Source organism: Platichthys flesus, chromosome 16 (genome assembly GCF_949316205.1).
Source record: "Platichthys flesus chromosome 16, fPlaFle2.1, whole genome shotgun sequence".
In the NCBI taxonomy this organism is placed as follows: Eukaryota; Metazoa; Chordata; class Actinopteri; order Pleuronectiformes; family Pleuronectidae; genus Platichthys; species Platichthys flesus.
Window position 1 is genome coordinate 2701054 of NC_084960.1, and position 19861 is coordinate 2720914.

The 19861-nt window shown below is 46.9% G+C and overlaps 3 protein-coding genes across 5 annotated transcripts in view; 2 read left to right on the forward strand and 1 right to left on the reverse strand.

Moving 5' to 3' along the window:
- The first annotated feature begins 6881 nt into the window (after positions 1–6881).
- Positions 6882–9141, forward strand: LOC133970806 (retinal cone rhodopsin-sensitive cGMP 3',5'-cyclic phosphodiesterase subunit gamma-like). The gene is made up of 3 exons (XM_062407864.1): positions 6882–6995; positions 7969–8126; positions 8228–9141. Exons 2-3 carry the CDS (start codon positions 7984–7986, stop codon positions 8343–8345), a joined length of 261 nt encoding a protein of 86 aa, XP_062263848.1. The 5' UTR covers positions 6882–6995; positions 7969–7983; the 3' UTR covers positions 8346–9141.
- A 1531-nt stretch (positions 9142–10672) lies between these two features.
- Positions 10673–14392, forward strand: LOC133970743 (retinoic acid-induced protein 3). Its single transcript, XM_062407786.1, has 4 exons — positions 10673–10864; positions 11434–12638; positions 13601–13656; positions 13815–14392. The coding sequence occupies exons 2-4, from the start codon at positions 11507–11509 to the stop codon at positions 13899–13901; spliced, it is 1275 nt and encodes a 424-aa protein (XP_062263770.1). The 5' UTR covers positions 10673–10864; positions 11434–11506; the 3' UTR covers positions 13902–14392.
- A 1497-nt stretch (positions 14393–15889) lies between these two features.
- LOC133970738 (RNA binding protein fox-1 homolog 2-like) overlaps positions 15890–19861 on the reverse strand; it is a 41189-nt gene continuing 37217 nt past the window's right edge. For all 3 annotated transcript variants that reach the window (XR_009924331.1, XM_062407778.1, XM_062407777.1), the window contains 2 exons: positions 19500–19575; positions 15890–19326 (listed from right to left, as the gene is read on the reverse strand). Coding sequence is in view for 2 of the 3 variants with exons in the window: in XM_062407778.1 (XP_062263762.1) it covers positions 19282–19326; positions 19500–19575 (121 nt within the window). In the remaining variant the exon portion in view is untranslated. The remainder of the gene's footprint in view (positions 19327–19499; positions 19576–19861) is intronic.

Below are 19861 nucleotides of genomic sequence, written 5' to 3' on the forward strand. Positions count from 1 at the left end.
AAGTGTCCTCCGCTTAATACCATCGGAAGCCTTAAAGCCCAGATTATAGCTCCAGCCGCTCCATCGTTTAGACTCCACCCATTCCGACCTGCCCGCCGCCCTTTCCCCGTCCACTGTACCTCTGTCGTCGCTCTGGAGCTTCCTCGGCTGCTCGACGCCCACTCGCAGCATTTGGCTCGACTGCTATCAGCATGTGGGCAAAGTGTGAAGAGAGAGAGAGAGAGAGAGAGAGAGAGAGAGAGAGAGAGAGAGAGAGAGAGAGAGAGAGAGAGAGAGAGAGAGAGAGAGGAGGGAGAACCAAACGTGTCCCTTTCTCTCTCTCCTCTCCTCATAACTAAATTTGGGCCTTTCTCCGTCTCCTCACGTCTCATTAGCACAGTGTTACATATACATACATATATAAATAAAACAGGTTTAGAAGCTTCTCACTGCAGCAGAGTCACAGTCTGATGAGTCCTCACGGGGGAATCTATTCAAATGTAAGTTTCTGTACTCGGTGAGATTCTCCACAGAGTCACTGAGACTCTTCACCTGCAGCTTCTAGAAGATCTTCTAGTTTGGGATGTCTACCCTCATCAAATGCTGCTAGAGACTTTGATTATTGATTATTGATGATGTTTTCCTACACGTGGCATCTGTTGCACTTCTGTCCGTCCTGGGAGAGGGATCCCTCACATGTGGCTCTCTCTGAGGTTTCTACGTATTTTTACTGAGGGTGAAGGACAGAGGATGTCTCACCAAGTTAAAGCCCTATGAGACGAATTGTAATTTGTGAATATGGGCTATACAAATAAAATTTGATTGATTGATTGATTGATAAAATGAAATAAAAGAACAGATGACGTGTAGGCGATGGGTAAAACTTCTGCAAAGTTCTGTCTCCTGTTTAATATTCTTTCTCTTTGCCGAGAATGAAACCAAGCATCCTCGGTCAGATCCCAGATCAGAACAACAGGTTGTACCGACAGTAACTGTGTGGACGAGTTTGTAAAACCACTGAAGTGTAAGTTCTCCTCCAGAGAAAGTCTCATTTTGTCAACTGTGTCTCATTTTGTCCTTGCTTTCATTTCTGATTCATATACAACATCGAAGTCAAGGTCGGGTTTCAACGAAAAGCCAATTCTGAGCAGCAGGAATGTTTATTTCCCTGTTTTGTATTCTGACTTTGCCGTTATGGTTATTTCTGAACTGCCGGCCACCGCCGCCTCGCTCTCCATCAGAGTTTTCATTCCTGCTTCAAATGAAATATGGCAGATTAATAATTGCACGCCCACGTTCTTGCTGCTACACATGTAGCTCACAGCTCGGTGTGTGTGTGAGGGGAAGAAGAACCGGCTTTCATGGCCGAGGGGACCTTGCTTTAACTCCTCTGTGGAAAAAGTTCTGCAGCGTTGCACTGAAATCAGAGTTTTTTAGAGGAAAGAGGGAGAAGGATGAACCAGCCAGGGAGGAGCTGTACACCCACAATGCACTGCTGCACTGCGAGAATCTTTTGGCCTCGAGTGGAGAGGAGCCTGCAGCGAATTCTAAAAGACAAAGTGTGTTGATGGGTGAGATGTTTGTGTCTTGAACTGAAACGAGGCTCCATGTCAACAACCAGTTTCACTCCTGATCCACCGGAGTGGACAGAAACTCCAGCTCGTCCAAAACTCGGCAGCCAAACGTATTTATAGATAAAGGATTTTATTGTATTTAGGTTGGAATGAATGAAATAATTCCACAAACATCCTCTGGGTCTGTTCCCTGGTTAAGGATCTGTGCTCAGCGACGACTTAAACGGTTCCTGAACATGTTTTGAGAGACGCTCGTGACGACAGAGCGTGTGTAAACCTGTGAAGTGAGAATCAGGTCAATTTGGCTTCCAGAGAATTCTACCCAGGGTCCAATTAGTTCTGCACGATGGCGTCTTCGCTTCTTGCGTAACAGTGGCACACAAAGGAAAACGCGAAACACACGAGCGGATGAAAGTTCCTGAAAACAAAGCAGTCACCTCGGTCATTGTGTTACAAACACGACAATATGATGACGTGTGAGAAAATACTCGTTACAAGCTCGTTCAGCAGCAGAGAGATAATTCAAAATGGAAATATGTAGTGTATGAAAAAAGAATCCTGTTTATTTACTGCACATAAATCCAAGTCCGAGGGAATTTGCCAGTTGCTGTAAAAGTGAAAGATTTGGAGCCGGTGAGACGGAAGGGATTCTGCTCTTTAAAGTTTAAAGCAGCATGAATGGAAATGCATAATGTTTTTGCATGAATGAGAAAAAAAACACGTTAGTTGCATTTGAAGTGAATTTCTGCAAAACACGAATCAGAGGTGTTTTGGTGTCGAGTCACAGAAACAAAAGTTTATCTCTTAATTAATATCATATTCATGCAGCACCAACTGAAAAGATTCTTCTTCATCAAGAGACATAAAACAGGAGGCAGACGTAATAACAAGGTACACAATAAAGAATAGAATAAACAACGTGTCTGCATTATTGTTTTATTCTATTTTATATTGTGTACTGGGACAAAGGCGGATCAAACAGAAACAGAAACTAAAGAAGATTTTAAAAATAGACTGTAAGAGATGATTCTTTGGTTTTTAAAAAAGAAGCTTGATTAGCTTCAGCAGTCAGAACATCTGGAATCAAACGTTCACACATATAAACCCGAGCTGAGGCTCAGGAGAAACGCTTGAATCCTACGTCCCCGCCCGCCAGCGTCTGAAAGTCATAGAATAATATCATAATATAAAGTTTTCACCACTGAAATATCATTTATATCTTAGCCACAATCGATTCGATTCTCTTATAGTTTTGGGAACTAGAAGTAGAATGTAGGGAAGTAAACAGCCTCATTAAAATTAATAGAAACATCGATAATCGTAATCTGACGGCACTGTGTCTACGTCTCAGGATAATAATCCCTCAGTCATCATACGAGTGCAGCTGAGGTCAGAGGTCAGAGGTCAGCATGTGTTCAGATGGGATTAGGAAGTGTCGCCTGTTCGAAGCAGGTTGTGTGTAATCTGTTGTGTATCGATCTCTGTCGACACTGAACTTGTGACTGAAGCCGGCGACCCCCCCCCCCCCACCCCCCCACCCGCTCGGACCGGGCGACACAGTCACTGCCGGTGACAAGATGGAGGACGGATCCATATTCACTTCCATGTTCTCATGAGTGTGTGTCGGAGGAAACAGTTCAGTCACCTGATAACAGCTCGTCTCCTACACATGTCAACAGAGTCCAGTGACGCTCGGGATTAATTATCCAATTAGGATCTGATGCATGTTGTTTTTCTCTTGGAAGGTGGTCATGTGACAGGAGCCTGATGAATCAGTGAAGACTACGTGGTCACCAAAAACGGCCGATCAGAGGTCAGCTGTGAGCGCTACTGTTCCCAAACATTTCTGTTTCTGCTCGTCCAGATTTAAACGCTGCACCGGACTCCAATGGGACCAGTAGCGTTTGGAAACTTCTCTGTTTCAACATATAGACGATAATCACAAATCACAGTTTGTCTCATTGGGTTTAGAAAGGAGCAACTTCCTCTGTTATTAAACTTAAGAGATGATAAACTATAACAAAGACCTATTTAGAAACATAGAGACCTCAGAGAGAGAAACAGGTGAGGGATCCCTCTCCCAGCATATCCTGGAGAGGTCCCCAGCAGAGTTTGGACAGTGGGGGGAAGCCGGAGAACCTGGAGAGAACCTACAGGGAGATCATGCAAACTCAAAACAGAGAGACTGGGATTCAAACCAGGAACCGTCTTGCTCTGGGGCACCGACTCCTTCCTCCTCCATCACAATCCACTTCTGTCCAGTACATCTAAGTGCAGCTCAGCTGTCCTTAAACCCCTGATAGAAGCCTCGTCTTTAGTCTTTGCAGAAATAACAAGTCTCCATAGTTCTCTTCATGGAGACCATTCCCCCGATGAAATCTTGAAACCAGACCGAACTGGGATAGGAGTCATTATGTTTACGTGCAAGGCTTCAGGGAGTGTACAGCTTATTTTATATTTCAGCCTTGAGAGTAAAGAAAGGCAAAACACCTCGTCCCCGATTCTGTCTCAATACTCTTCGGCGGAGGGGGGGGGGGGGGGTTCAGCTCCTGAGTGACGCTGAGGAGACAGTGGTCTGGTCTGGTCTGGTCTGGTCTGGTCTGGTCTGGTCTGGACCCGACAGTGAGACAGAAAGTTATGTTTATGTTCCTGTGAATAGAAGCTGGAGGTTTCTTTGAGCTTCAGGTGGACCGGACACAGACCTCCATACATCCCACAGATCACATGTCCTGGATGAGAGCTCTGTGTATGAAGCCTGTCCAGAGAGAGAGAGAGAGAGAGAGAGAGAGAGAGTCTGGTTTCACAGCTTTCCTTTGCATAATGTTATTAATACTGGCCATACTCTGACTCTCACCTGAAGCTGACCACAGTTCACATCTTACCATTAACCTCCACCAGGAGCCTGGCACTGGTGTTGAGCCTCATTAGGACTTTGCTTCTGTCCCCATGACGTCTACTGGTCCTGACAAAGATCCTCCCGACATAATGAGACACACATTCTTTCATCTCAGTGATGACACTCATCAGCACAATGTGTTCCCATCACAACTACAAGCCTAAACCTAACGTAAATGTCTTAACCCTCAAACAACCCTTTGAAAAATGTCCCCACCTTCTCACAATGTCCTCACAAAGACGTTAATATGACACACACATACACACACACACACACACACACACACACACACACACACACACACACACACACACACACACACACACACACACACACACAGTTCATGGAAGGACAGAGTTGTGTTTTGCAGATGTTAACATGGATTTGATGAGCTGTTTAAAAAGCCGAACACATTCCTCTGTCACTCGGCTCCTCGGGTGAAAGACGCCTGACGCCAGCTTCCTGCTCCGGTTCCTCTGAACCGAGCTGTTGATCCTGTTAGAGGAAGAATTAGTGGGTCCAACGCAGGAGGGGGTGAAATCTGAGGTTTGACACATTGACCTGAATATGCACAGATATCAACCCAGGTCATTGTTATTCATTTGAACTGAGGAGTCGGTTTAGTTAGTGATCTGCAAACAGGAACTGTGAATTCTGCTTCAGTCTTTTTTGCTCTGATACAAAACCGACCATCAGGTGTTCAGACTCTGACGCAGCTCTTCTGGATCTGAGGCGGTGACTCTGGTTCTCCATGTGCAGGTTCTGGGGTCGGACATGTTGACCTGCGCTTAAGAACTGACCCCAGAACCTCAGCTTATCAACCCAACGCCCCAAAAACCAAACTCATACGTCAAATCTATCAAATCGTAATAAAAATGTAATCGCTTGTCATTTTAAAAAGCTAAAATCAAGTATATACTTTAAACTTTTGTTGATAGAATGTTAATTTAATGAGTTGGAGGAATATTGGGCCACAGAAGCTACAAACAGATCTATACTGAGACTGTTAATCACAGCTTTAGCTCTAATGAATCTTATCTGCAGGTTAATCCATGACGTGCCGGAGTGGACGTTCGTCAGAAGATAAATCTTTGTCGCCGGGCCAGAGCGAGCGTCAGTTGATCGGTCAGTTGGCTGTCGTGAAGTTTGGTTTATAGATGTTGATGTTTTTTGCATCTACGGATTTAGATTATAATCGAATTATCCCTGTAGCGCCACCACCAGGTCATTTAGAGTCAAACACATCATAAAGAGACGTATGAATCAGGGATGAGTTGACATTTGATTTCTTCCTCTTCACATTTCTACAACATTTAAATATATTTCAGTTAAGAATTCAAGATAGAGCGGCATAAAGTATTGCGTGTATAAGAAAGTCTAACAATAGAGACGGTTGTGTCAGTATTTGTCCGGCTGCCAGACGGGCTAATCCAGGATCCTCCCTCAGCATCCTCCACATGTGAAGACACATTTTGAGTTGTTGCTTCACACGACTGTCGACAAAGAACCTTTATATTTATCATCATTTCATTTTCCTCATGATGAAAAGGACGAGTTGGACTGAGTGAAGAACATCTGTCCGAAGTCCGAACCTGCTTTTTGTTTGTTGATTATTGATCATTATAGGAAATGTCTGTTTCTCTTCTTCAGATTATTGTTTTAATCGAGTTAATGTCAGAATATCATCGTCCGTGAAAACGTGTCAAACACGTGACTTGTGTTTCTCAGTTTGATAACATGACACCACTGGTCCGCTCTCCCACAGTGACGCTGACAAACTCTGAGGCTTGGAGGAAATTATAAATCGACACATGATTAACTCTGAATTGAAAGAAATGTGTTGAAGGGAAATGAAGTGAACATAAACTGATGATCTTTGCAGAGGTCTCCATTTAACAATCCAGTTCCAATCGTTAAACCGGTTAAGGGCGGTTCTCTTTCCACGTCCTCCAGGCTGTCTGTCATATCACGAGGATGATGAGGGAGATTCCTTCATCATCATTTGAACATCTACTGACAACAAAATCAAGAACCTGAGATAACTTGGGTTATAAGTTGAGTAGTTAAACATCCAACTTCTGATGCAGAAAGAAGAAGCCACTATTAATCAGGGTTATATCAAACTATATTTGTCTCTTATCACGGTTGTCCCTTTGTCCCCCTGAACGCACGTTTGTCCTCGTCTCATCAGAACAACAACAACAAGCGAGGGCACATGTGAGATCCTCGTCTCACATGGACGTGAAGCAGCAGGTCGGCTCCTCGGCTCCACGCAGGCTCGCTGAGCTTCACATGGATAAGCCCAATAAAACCCTCCCAGTCTGATCTCTGACATCTGATGGACACTGAGGGGGGGGGGGGCGTTGGCCTGGTGGAAAGTTCTGGCTCCATGTGACTGGTAAGAGGAGGTCGAGGGGAGGGGGGGGGGGAGAGATTACCGATGAAGATATAAAAGGCCGGTGGAGGCAGCTCGTCTTCACACACTCGGACTGAAGCAGCTGTGAGTAGAGATCGGCGTCGGCCTCGCGGGAAATCTGTGACAACAGGTGAGAACTGATTCTGCTGCTTCCACCTGAACGACCTACATGTGTATTTATATTTATATATATAATGTTCAAGGTGCTGGATTCATTATAGAAACCACTAAGTGAGACATGACTGACTGATGAGGACGAGTTTGAGCCTGATGACGAAGATGAGCAAACTTTTTCTGTGATTTTAATTTTCTTTCCATTTGCAGCCTGTGTTTTTTTTTACAAAAGATAAATGATTTACTTCTGTTTTTTTAATTTGTGTTTGATATTACAACAAAGAAAGTTGCATGGTTCAAACGCTAAATACAACAACACAACAGGGAGGAGAAGGAGAACTCCCCCCAGTCTTCATGCATCCTGAGGGGATTTATCCAGATTGAGTGAATAGTTTAAGAGAAACTGAAGAGGAGAACAGGTGTGAGTGTTTTCTAACTCCTGAAGGAAAGAGGATTGACACCGAGGGCGTCAATCTGCAGCAGATGGTCGATCACTCATGGTCACTCAGGAAAGACCCAGTTGACCTCGGAGCGTAGATCTGCTGCTGCCACCTCGGACAGGACTACCTGATTGGGATTAACAGTGTCAGCCGTCAGAGGAGTGGGGGGGGGGAGAAGTGGAGATTAGGCAACATGGTCGTCCTCCATCACGTCACTGCAGCGCTTCACGATTCAGTCATAATCCTAAACTGAGTGTTTGATTTCCACCACGTCACATGTCGGCAGCTGGATTTGAATATCGACGGGAACAAAGTACAGAACAGAAGCCCCCCCCCCCCGTTGTTCGAGAAGGGCAATTTGTCCGGTGAGGATCGGAGCGGGATTAGAGCTAATCTGTCCGCTCAGGCTAATCTCCACTGATTGGCATTGAGAGCTGAGAGGAAACCGGATTAACAGAGGGAGAGAGAGAGAGAGTGGTGGTGGGGTGGGGGGGGACTAAAGCTCATGTGTGACGATAGAAAGCTCAAAGATGACCCCCTGTGTTTCAGAGACCCTCAGCAGAAATGAACGCCAACCCCCCAGCAGGAAGCGCCCTGGCCCCCGGCGCAACAACCGGCCCCACTACACCCAAGAAGGGGCCCCCCAAGTTCAAGCAGAGGGCGGCTCGTACATTCAAGAGCAAGGCCCCCAAGCCCGGCCAGAAGGGGTAACCACCCTTCAGCCTCACTTACATTCACAAACCTTGATATTTACTGGAGTGTTGTCGAGTCTCTGTCCGTCCTCACGTGTCCCTTCGCTCTTTTCCAGCTTCGGGGACGACATCCCCGGCATGGAGGGCCTCGGCACAGACATCACCGTGGTGTGCCCATGGGAAGCCTTCGGCGACATGGAGCTCAGCGACTTGGCCAAATACGGGATCATCTAAACCTGCTGCCTCCTGCCTTCCTCGCCCGCCTGCACCTGTCCTCCGCCTGGTCCTCGTGACCCGGCCTTCTCTCCGCCTCGGCTGGCCACGCCGCGATAAGGCCGCCGGCGAACCCCCTAGCGCCCTCTCGTCTGTCTACCTCATGTTTACTCCACTGAGTGGATAATAATAATGCTCTTATTTTTATATCATCATTATTGATATTATTATGATATGATACTGTGTACAGTATGTATTTATATATATATATGACTATATAAATATACTTGAAATGAGAAGACGAGAAAAAAACCTCCACGCACCCGATCCCCCTTCGTCCATCTACGAGTGTTCTCTCCTCACCCCCCCCCCCCCCCTATTCCTCGGCAATGGACGCAAGCAAAACACAAGTTAACACTGTAAACTGTATTTGCTTCTAGACGTCTATAAAATGTAAATATTTTTGTGCTTTCTTGAACCTTCTGACCTGGTTCACCCGTCTCACCTTTTGTACTTCCTCCCTCTTTTAGTCTTTGCATTATGTTTCTACTCCTTGTGCACACGGCTCCTGTAAACACCACGAGATGAACAAAAACTACACAATGCACTTTCACATGATCACGGAGGAGGAACTCCCCTTCAGCCCCCCCCCCCCCCCCGCACCTCCCTCTCTCCTTGCTCCTGTTTGAATCCCTCCTTAGAGAACAAATGAAATAAAAGGTAGATTCTGTAGGTTTTGTATTTCAATCACGATAACACACGAGTTGTTCTGTGACTTGTTCTGATAGCTGCAGTAAAATGTGTCTATTTTTAGTAATCATGTCGTCCCTCTTTATTTCTCAAGTACCTAAATACATAAATACATAAAACACGTTGGGTTTTAAATAAATCTGAATTAAGAGGATGAAAATATTAACACAACGATATCACTAATCTTAGATTAACTCTGCTTCTTCCACGTCTTATTTACTGTACTTTCTGAGAACTAATAATAACCACTGCTGATGACTCTAAGCTCTTTGATGGAAACAGGAAACAGTTCTTCATCATCTCAGATCTAACTCACAAATCACACAGTGCAGTGGAATGAAGACCCGACTCCAGCCTCCAGGCTTCATGACGTTATCTGTTGAAAGTAAATCATCTTGACATTAAATAGTAGTTAGGTTTGATATAAGGATTTAATGGATGTAAGACATTGGTAGGACACAAGAAGAGGGAGGTGTCACAGGTGCGTCCCAGCCGGAGACAGATCAGGTCGGAGCTTCACGACCTGTCTCAGCTAACAGGGGTTGTTAAAACACCCGTAAAGATGTTACCATCTTCAAGAGGCCGGATCGTGAATTAACAAATCACCTGGTGAGCTTTGCATGAGGATTTGTAGTTACCAGTGGCACCAGTCTATGAAACCAGTTTGGTTTATCATCTGAAGACTGACAAGGGACGAACTTTACCATCTGTAAACGCTGTGGCCCCGAAAACAAGACATTCGTCAAACCCCTGAAGCCACATGGCGTCTGTCCCTGTCCCTCAACGCTGCTATCGTCCAACAGCATCCTTCCCAACCAGGCTGCCATGGTTTCCCAGCAAAATAACAATCCCCTATCTGCACTGGGGCGACTGGGAGTCTCAACCCGAATGTTTCCCCGTCATGCTTGAATTCCTCCAGCTCGTCAAACCGGCACACACCGGGGAGACGTCAGTGCTTTTAGAATATCCCGTAGAAAACCCGTGTTTGTGTTTGTTTAACAGAGATGGAGGAGCTGCGTGCCTCGTGGCTGCTGCTGCACCACCCGAGTGTGGACTTCAGATGGAAGTGAGCGCAGCCTCCAGCCTGTGTGCGTGTGCAGGCACGAGTCGAGGCGTTGTGTGTGGACTTGTACAAAAAAAAAAAAAACGACAAACGGTTGGAAAACACTCTCGACTCCTGACGCTTCTCCCCCCCCTGCAGCTAAACACACCGAGTGTCACTCTGTTGTTGCTGTGATTCACCGGTAACTAAGGTGAAGGCCCGGTCCTGTTCTGTTGAGTCACCTGGGCTCACCCTGCTCCCCCCCCCCCCGCCCCCGCCTCCCTCACAGCCTGCTCCTCACCCCTTTGTTTTCACATGACGGAACATCTCTGCAAATTCTTGTGGGAAATTGGATCCATAAACTAGTGGGAGGAGTGATCCCTCCCTGCCTGGGTGTGGGTGTGTGTGTGTGTGTGTGTGTGTGTAGGTGTGTGTGTGTGGATCATAACCTGAAGGTGTGTGTGCCCCACCTATCCTCTGAGGGAGGGGCACAGGGGAGAAGGAGGAGCAGGAGGGGTCTGAACGGAAGGTATGAGTAAGGGATGCAGGTTTCTCTTGCTCCTGCCCAACCTGTTGACGTGAGGTGAGAACAGTCCTCTCTCCCCGTTGGCTCTTCCTCCTCCCGAGCTCTTCCTCCTCCCGAGCTCTTCCTCTTCCCTCCTCCTGGCCGAGACATGGACACACCGTCGGGATAGAGACAGCGAGCAAGGTGTCAAATTAAAGACTCACATCCCAGAGGACAAACAAGGTAAGTGGCTGTTTTCTAATGGAGGGTTTGGAACTCGGCCTCTTGTTTATGTCATAGTCACCACTCAGTTATAGATGTGTTCTTTATAGAGTTCTTGAGTTATAGCAGCTTTTATAACGAGACAACAATCACATCCAGAGCCTCAAGTCCACGATTCTATTATAGAAGTTATGGAAATAAGACTAAATAGAAGAGCAGCCATTGTTTCACACAGTTTTTCAGACCTGGTTCATATTCAAACCTACAGATGTTTATCTTTGAATCTCCGAGGCCGAAACAACAGCTCTGTCAGCGACTAGAGGAAGTGACAGTCGACTTATCGGGGGGGGGGGGGACATCTCTATCTGTCACATGTGAACTTTCATCTGCCAGCGTTCACGCTCTGTCCCGACCTGAACCTCATGCTTCTCCTCCTCCACTCGGCCTCTTGGCTCACGCTCTCCTCCGCCTTGTTCTGACATGTCACCACACTCCCTCCTCCTGTTCTCTGCACCGTCACTGTCAAACCCTCTTTTTCATTGTTCCTGTGAAACTTGTACTTCAATTCACTTTGTGCTGTTTTGTTCCAGCGGAGTAAAAAACCAGCTGCCTCATCAAAGAGGGGTTTAGAGGAAGGACTGAATCCCTGCGTGGATCACCGAGATGAACATGGCCTTTTTATCTGTGGAGCCCAAATCCCTTCTGTCGCTCCTCCTCCTCCTCTACCTCACCTGCCTGAGCCAGTCGGCCAACAGCAGCTCAACCGGTCCCTCGATCAACAGCACAGACACATCCTCGGGTTCCTCCAACGACACCTCCCTGAAGGGTGTGCCCGGCTGCCGCACAGGACTGCACCCCGTCTACAGGTACCTGTGTGACCGCCGGGCGGCATGGGGGATCGTCCTGGAGACCCTGGCCTCCTCGGGCTTCCTCTTCAGCATGGGCCTCCTGCTGGGCCTGCTGCTCTGGTCCCTCTGGATCTGTGTCTCAGCTAAAACCCAGCGCAGCAGCATCGGGGGCACGGTGGCCTGCATGTCCATGTTCCTGTTCGCCACGGCCGGGATCTTCGGCCTGACCTTCGCCTTCATCATCCGCCTGACCTCTCAGACCTGCCCCACCAGGATCTTCCTCTTCAGCGTGCTCTTCTCCCTGGCCTTCTCCTGCCTGCTGGCTCGCTGTCTCGCCCTGCTGGGCTTCGCGGCGGCCCGGGGCTGGGGGGAGCCCGCCGTGGCCCTGGGGCTCTTCACCGTGCAGGTCATCATCTCCACCCAGTGGCTGATCCTGGTGCTGGTGCGGGACGAGAGGCCGTGCGATTACAGCCAGGAGGAGTTTGTGATGCTGCAGATCTACGTGCTGTGCCTCCTGGCCATCAGCTTCATCCTCTCCATGCACTTCCTGTGCCGCTCCTGCTCCACGCACAGCTTCAGCTACACCGGGCCCACGAACCAGCAGGGCAGACAGCAGGCCGCCATGGTCTTCCTCACACTGCTGCTGTCCGCCGGCATCTGGTTGGTGTGGATCACCATGCTCACCAAAGGGAACCCGAGGCTGGACCGCCGGCCTCAGTGGGACGACCCGGTGCTGAGCATCGTGCTGGTGGCCAACGGCTGGGTCTTGCTGATGGGACACGGGTTGTCCCAGGTGTCCTTCCTCTGCCGGGGCGAGGCCAAGTCACAGGAGCTCCCGCTGAGCTTCGCCGGCTGGACCAGCCCCAGCGCCGAAGTCCCAGAGCTGAGGAGTCCGAAGGAGGGACGAGAGAACGGAAGCTATGAGTCGGATGGAGAGAACAGGAGAGGTAAGAAGAAGAACAAGAGGAAGAAGTTCACTTTTTAATCTGGTACACTTCTAAAGCAGAGTGCGAACCCAGTGGAAATGAATCTACATCATGTTTAATTGTAATAAAGAATTTAAAACACAACCTTCAATCAGGAACAAGACTCAATCCTTCAAATAGAGAATAATGAAACATTCATCATCATCATTTTTTAACAGTTTGGCAAAAATATCTTGAATGATTAGTTCCAGAAACGAAGCTGATTGATTTTCCTGTGATCAATTAATAATTTATCCTATTACCATAAATATCCTAATAGCAGGAGCCATCAAATCCATCAAGTCACAGTTTTCTCTACAGATTAAATGACATTAACTGAGACTATTAAACTTCATCAGACTAGAAAGTCAAAGATTCAAAGATATCAGTTGTGAAGATCCACAAACTTTTCCCTGAGAAAATCATCTCGTCTCACAATGTGAAAGAAAGTGAAAAAACTTCCTGGATCCGTCCTCTGACCCGAACAAACACAGAAACGTAAACAAGGGCGAAAACACAACGTCCCTGGTGGTGGCAACAGTGTAGTCACGGTAAATAATGAAGCAGCAGCCGCACAAAGTGTAGCAACAGTTCCACCTGACGAGACTCTGCAAACACACAACACACAACACACACACAACCAAGCTGCTGGTCGAATGACAAAGGTTTAAACAAACGGAACAGGGGTGTGATTTATTTGCCTCTGCAGAGGAAAGTGTTGTTTGTTTTTATTTCCTGTACAAACAACAACAGAGTCGGAGAAACATTATCATGATGACACATTCACATCCACAACACAACCGTGAGTCAGTCTGTGATGAATCGTCTGTAATGAACCGATAATTAACTGCATCATGCGTCTCCTCCTCCTCCTCCTCCTCCTCCTCCTCCTCCTCCTCCTCCTCCTCCTCCTCCTCCTCCTCCTCCTCCTCCTCCTCCTCCAGGCAGGAGAACCGACGCCTCCCTGCGCTCGCCCTACGAGTCTGGATTCTCCATGACAGTGAGTAATAATCCACACACTCTGCCATTAGGGCCCCGTGACCTTTCCTCCACCGGAGACGATTATAGCCACGTTGCATTGTGAGGTTAACAAACGCACAATTTAACCGGAACATTTACTGCAGTGACAAACTGTGTGTGTGTGTGTGTCTGTTTCAGGATATCGACCCTAACAAGGATTACACCATCCCTCGCCCGCAGACCGACTACAGGGAACCTTCTGATGAATTTTCCGAGGAAGAATAAACAACTCGCCACAAACGCCTTGAACCTCTTTCTCGTGCCAATGTAAATATTTCTGCATCGTGTTCAAACGACTGTTATTTCAAACCCACGTGGAAGAAGACTCAGCAGCAGGCGGCTCGTCTGAGTTTCTTCCCCGAGGCCGGACGGGGTCAGATTGTCTTAGTTTGCTCCGGGTGGGAAATCCACACGACAGAAACTCAGCAGAAGTGGATGTTCACGTTGTGCACGTTGTGAGTCCGGCTGAGAAGGTGTGTGTGTATATGAAAAGCCCCGAGGTGGTGGAGGAGGCGTGAAACTGTCGCTGTGAAGGTGCCAAACTGCTGAGAGGAGCAGAAAGGAGGTGGAGAGAAGGAGCTTAGCAGAGGAGGAGACACATCCAAAGTCACTGTGCTGCAGCATCATCAGCACACATGTTCAGTGTGTATATAAATATATGAGGAGTACGACTTTTATACAATTGTGTGACGACAATAAAACATTAATCTGTAAAAGCCTGGAATTATTATCGTCCACCAATTTTACACAAAGCTCTCCGGACCAGTTAGCATGAAACCTGGTGGACAGATGTGTTACAGGTCAGGGAATCAGGATCAGGGGGCGGATCCTGAAATAACAACATGAAATATAGTTTTCCAATGATTTAATTCACAGATTTAAAAGAATCCGGCACATGTAGAGGACAGTTTGGTGCAGCTGGAGAATTTGAAGTGACTGTTGGGCCTCAGAGGAGGTTTGAGCTTGAGTTGTCATTTATTCTACCTCTGGAGCTTTTGCAGAGCTAAAAGGACACGTATGATAATCAAATGTTCAATCAGAAGAAAATCAATTAGCTTAATTGACTGTTAATTGATTAGTTTAACCTTTTCTCCAAATGTTCTCTGGCTCCAAAGTTTGTATAGAAGTTATAAATTAAATATCTTTGGTTCAAAACATTTGAGGAAGAGCAAAACCTTTAACAAATCTCAGATCAGTTGTGTATTGAACCTCTCACACTTACTAATAATACTATATATACACATATTAATACATACTCAACCTTTAGGATTGAAAGATATTGGGATAATTAACTTCTCAACCAGACGCCTGCAGCAAACTGGAGCCTACACCTCCAGAGCAGTGGCAGAGTTAAACCACCAGGGGGCAATGTCGGGGCGTATGGAGTCGGGTGAGAGGGAATCTGAACAGAAGCAGTCAAAGTTCTTTCCAGGTGATTTACGGCGTCGTTACAGGAAATCATTAGATTTCACCTTTAATATTTAAAACTCTAAATTAATAAGTCATGTTGTTAAAGTAAATGTTCACTTTCTGGTATTAATGCTCCTCCCACGTCGACCTGTATCCTCTGATCCACTGAGGTCACTCCCTCACTCCAACAGATACAACCCCCCCCCTCCTCTTATCTCACAGCCTTCAATCTATTCTTCCAATTAGCCCGACTTCAATTACTCACAGAGAGCGTTCCATTAAATTGCCAATTGGCCCCTCGAGGATTAGAGCCATTAGCAGGGATATGAGGTTTTCCCGTCACATTTACGGCCATTAACTGCAGATGCAATTAAAGATTGTTCCAGATTGCTAGTGCCCCCCCCACCCCCCCCAGGCAGCGATATGAGTGGCAGATTCCGTCCGGAGGGAACAGAAGTCAAGAGTGGACACCACAGCAGGCCCCAGCGGAGCGGTGTGGCCCTGATTGGTCCTGTGACTCACACAAGCCGATGCAGAGAGTCTGAGGACACTCGGGTTGTTGTTTCGTCCTCGTCCCTCCAGCCGGACGCTTCAGAAACACCATCGAATATCTACAACCGCCTCTGCTGCCCCGACTGAACCGGCTCCATCCAGCCAAACGCTGCAGAGGATGATAAGACCCAAACAATCCTGGGAGGGAAAGAACCTGATGGTGACCAGCTGGAATCGAACCTGTCACCTCCCACAAACATCTGGACAATGCACAAGAGCCACACGGGTAATAAAGTGTCCGGACACTAGAGTAAAAACCAAACAGTTTATTTATTATTATATACATTCAATAATAATGAAGAGAATAAACAGAGGGCAGACACAAGGATGGCAAAATAAAACATTGTGAGAAAAATACATGTCACTTATTGAAAGAAAAAGAAAATAATCACTTGGATAAATGAGCTTTTAAGAGCATGTGACATTTAAAAAAAAGCCTCCACATGCAATTCAAACCCATTTATTAAATCCCTGTACAAAAACTCCCACTGGGTCGACTCCCGCTCGGTGAGGCGAGCGGGGGGGGGGGGGGGGGGCTGAGGAGGACGCCTGACCTCTGTGGCGCTCCAGCACAACTCTGCACCGCCTGTCTTTCCGCAGCCTTGCAAAGAAGATTCACTCCAGTTAGAGGAGGCAAACCCAAGCAGAGGATAACCAGTACACCCCCCCCCCCTCCACACCAGCTTCTGCCGACTGGGCAAAGTGAGGTGGAGTCGTTGCTAAATGAGCTTCTCTCCACTGTCACGTTCTCAGTGATTCCTCGTCTCGGTGCACAAACATTTTTTTTTAACAGACAAGCTTCAGGCAGGATCCTGGTTTGATGGGTTCGATGCTCGATGTTGTCATCGTTTTAATTCGTTATAAAAAGTGAACCACGGGGGGGGGACACACCAAATTAAACCTTACACATCTGCCACGACTGGTGATAATCACGACGCCCACAGAGGGGCAGAGCGGAGATAACCCCGATTATTTGAATGGATCAAATCGAGTTCCATAAAGCAACTGCAGGGGCTTGCCCCCCCCCCCCTCACCCACCCAGACACCGTGCTGGACCTTCACTGAGATTCCTCCATCACCCCCGTCACCTCCCTCCTGCTCTGTAAACACCACACCAGTCCTCCTCCAGCTCTATGATTTGAATTCATGCACAAATGAAACGATTCTCTTCCTCTCTCAGAAAAAGCATGCATAGCAACACGTATGATAATACTTGTAAGGGAGAATAACACAAAAAAAAGAAGAGGTAATGGGCATTGAAAATACTTATTGGACCTACTGCACACAGTTCACAATCATACAAAACAACATTAGCCCTCCTCCCACTGTCCGCTCCGCCCTGAGCGCACTGTATCCCCCTGGAACCTCTCAAAAGGAAGGGATGTTGTTGTCCTGTCAGCTAATGATAAATGGCTCAGCTTCTCACCTTCACTGCCACATTGCCCACCCCGGACCCACCGCATTGTTCCATTGTTCTAAAAGATGGCCACTGCCGGGGAACAGGGCCCGTTCCTCATTGTGCGGACGCTTCTCCCACATTTGCTTTGCCTGTAATTCCTCCCGGTTTCCAAACCCCAACGCAAAACATCCTCGTGTGTGTCTACCTCTGCAAAATCCCTCAAGTCTCCATCTGCTCTGATTCCTCTTGTCTAGCTACAGCGGTTTTCATGTGTTTCATTTTAAAACAATAACAGAGAGTAAGAGAGACAATAAATTAGTGTCCGGAGCAAATCCAACGTTCAGAATTCCCTATTTGCTGCAATACTTCCGACATTTCCTCTGTCTTTTTGGAGCGTCAGTGACTTTTCCCTGGGTGCTGTTTCGACACTGTACTGAAAGATACAGCTTCTACCCACAGATACACAACATAACATACAGGTCAAGGCAAAAAAAACAACAAAAAGGCAACCACAAAAATATGAAATACATCAGGACCAAAAATGTGCTTCTTCAGTAAAATCTTTGGAACCAAAAAAAGGCAGAAATCATATCAATAACAACATAGTAAGATTATATGGAGATGTAATACATAGGACAGGGACCGGGTCTGTGAAGTGACAGACCGGGTCTAGAGAACTTTAAAAGCATTCAGAGCAGAAACTCTCAGAGAGCGTGATGGATTTAAAAATGATTGTGGACGAGTGAAAACAACGGATATAAATAGAAACTTCTCATTACTTCAAGACTCTATCACACGGCTCGCTGTGTTCCTATCTGGGCGCTTCTACAGGGATCTACTGTTCTGCTGAGTGGAGATCACACACAGACACACACAGGGAGCAGTCTGTGGGCTTAAATATCTCCGTTGGCCAGGAGGGGTTCCCAGTTGGCTGACTGGCAGATGATTTACTTTCCCATGTGGGTTCCCCCCCCCACCCCACCCCGAGCTTCAGATCTGCTAAATCTAGTTTGTTTGTGTTTCGACGGATCTTGGTCCGTCTAACAGGGACGAGAGAGAGAGAGATACAGGGAGAGAGAGAGAGAGAGAGAGAGAGAGAGAGGCAGCGAGTCCTTTTTTGGAAGAAGTACTACAAGCAGATCAAGGTCGAACCACTGAGGGGAGTGGTTGTGGGGGGGGGGGGGAGTGCACCGGATTCTTAACATGGACAGAAACAGACACGGGGTCGGTTCCCGTCTTAGTGTTTTGCACTTGTAGTGATTAGATGATTGAGGTGTGTGAGTCTGTCACTGAACATGATGGACAGATCCAACATGTCCTCGTGATGTAGATATTTAATAAATCGATGGCGGCGAAAACATGATCCAAAGAAAAACTGAGGTATTGCAGAATAAACAAAAGTCACTTGGTTTTTTTTCCCTTGTCCTTTTTCACGTTTTTTTTTAAATTCCTTTTTTTTTTTTACATTATTTTGTGTGTTTATTTTTAATTTCCTTTTACATTTGATGGGGAAGTTGGGAAATGAGAGTGGTTTCTGTCACTCGGACACTCCACTGGTTCCCTCCAGCTGGAATCTGCTTCTCCAGATCTACAAAACAATATTTCTTTCTTCTTCCACAAAGTGAAACCAGAGGGACGCCTCTTCTCCGAGAGCTTTTACATGGACGTAGTGTTTAAAAACAGAAGTACCTTTTTATAGTGATGCCGTGGCAGTTCTCTCGTTCTGTGCAGGTCAACGTAAAAAAAGAAAAAAGGAAAATGTAAACTAGAGGAAGCTGTATACTTGGTGTTGAGTGTAAATGTAAAGTATGTGTATATAGGAGGGATCAGGTCTTATAGGGCAGTGGATATACTGAGAGTTCAGAGGGGAAAGGGTGTGTAGAGTTCAGGATTCCCACAGGAAGCAGTCGTCTCCCTCCGGGTCCTGTAGTGTTTCTAAATTGTGCCACGTAGATCAGAGTCGAAGGCTCCAGCTTGTTATGATGGAGACGCTCCTGGTTTCTATTTCTTTTTCTTTTTTTTCATTGTCTCCATGTGAGCGACAGACAGTGGAAACAGAGTTGGAGTTGATGATGTGGCGTTGACCTCTCTCGCCACGAAAAGACACACACACAAAAAAAAAAACACACATGAGTTGTCACGATCGTCCGCCTGCAGAGGACTGGAGGGGAGCTCCGGCCAAACGAAGAGCTTGAAGAAGTGTTTTGGAGCGATGTGGAATTCCTCGGGTGTGATTTGTGGTTTCTAGTACGGAGCGAACCGACTGTATCCTGCCCGGTACAAACTGGCCTGCGAGAGAAAAGAGGAACAGCAGAGTCGTTAGGAGGGAACAAATATGAGACTGCAGCTGTAGGTGTTTGTTTCTAGAGTGTGTGGATGTAGCACAACAGAAAGTGATAATCAAGGGATGCACAGGTTAGTTAGTTTGAGTTGTGTTGTAGAGCTTGAGTCAGTTTTCTCACCATGGCTCCGACTCCGTAAGCAGCAGCAGCTGGACTTAACCCGTGGTATGGATCTGTAGTGTAAACCCGGCCGTAGCTAGCAACACAAACACAAAGGAGATAAGTCAACACAAAGGCGACAAGTCAACACAAAGGAGATAAGTAATCTGTGCTTTTACACTGATTTTGTGACAGGTCCCTGATCTGTTTCCTCACGAGCACGAGAACACACGTGTTAACACTGCAGCACTCGTCCACTGGCACAAGCAGGGAGGAAGATAACTGCCGGCAATTAAACAGAATCAGGTTTTGCAAATATTGTGCGAGGGAAGGAAACACATTGAACGTGTGTGTTAGAGCTCGAGGAAACACAAAGAGTGTGT

Coding starts and splice junctions, on each gene's coding strand:
- LOC133970806 (XM_062407864.1), top strand. CDS start 7,984: ATGAACGCCAACCCCCCAGCAGGAAGCGCCCTGGCCCCCGGCGCAACA. Junction 8,127..8,227: donor CCCAAGCCCGGCCAGAAGGG/GTAACCACCCTT, acceptor GCTCTTTTCCAG/CTTCGGGGACGACATCCCCG.
- LOC133970743 (XM_062407786.1), top strand. CDS start 11,507: ATGAACATGGCCTTTTTATCTGTGGAGCCCAAATCCCTTCTGTCGCTC. Junction 12,639..13,600: donor GGATGGAGAGAACAGGAGAG/GTAAGAAGAAGA, acceptor CTCCTCCTCCAG/GCAGGAGAACCGACGCCTCC. Junction 13,657..13,814: donor AGTCTGGATTCTCCATGACA/GTGAGTAATAAT, acceptor TGTCTGTTTCAG/GATATCGACCCTAACAAGGA.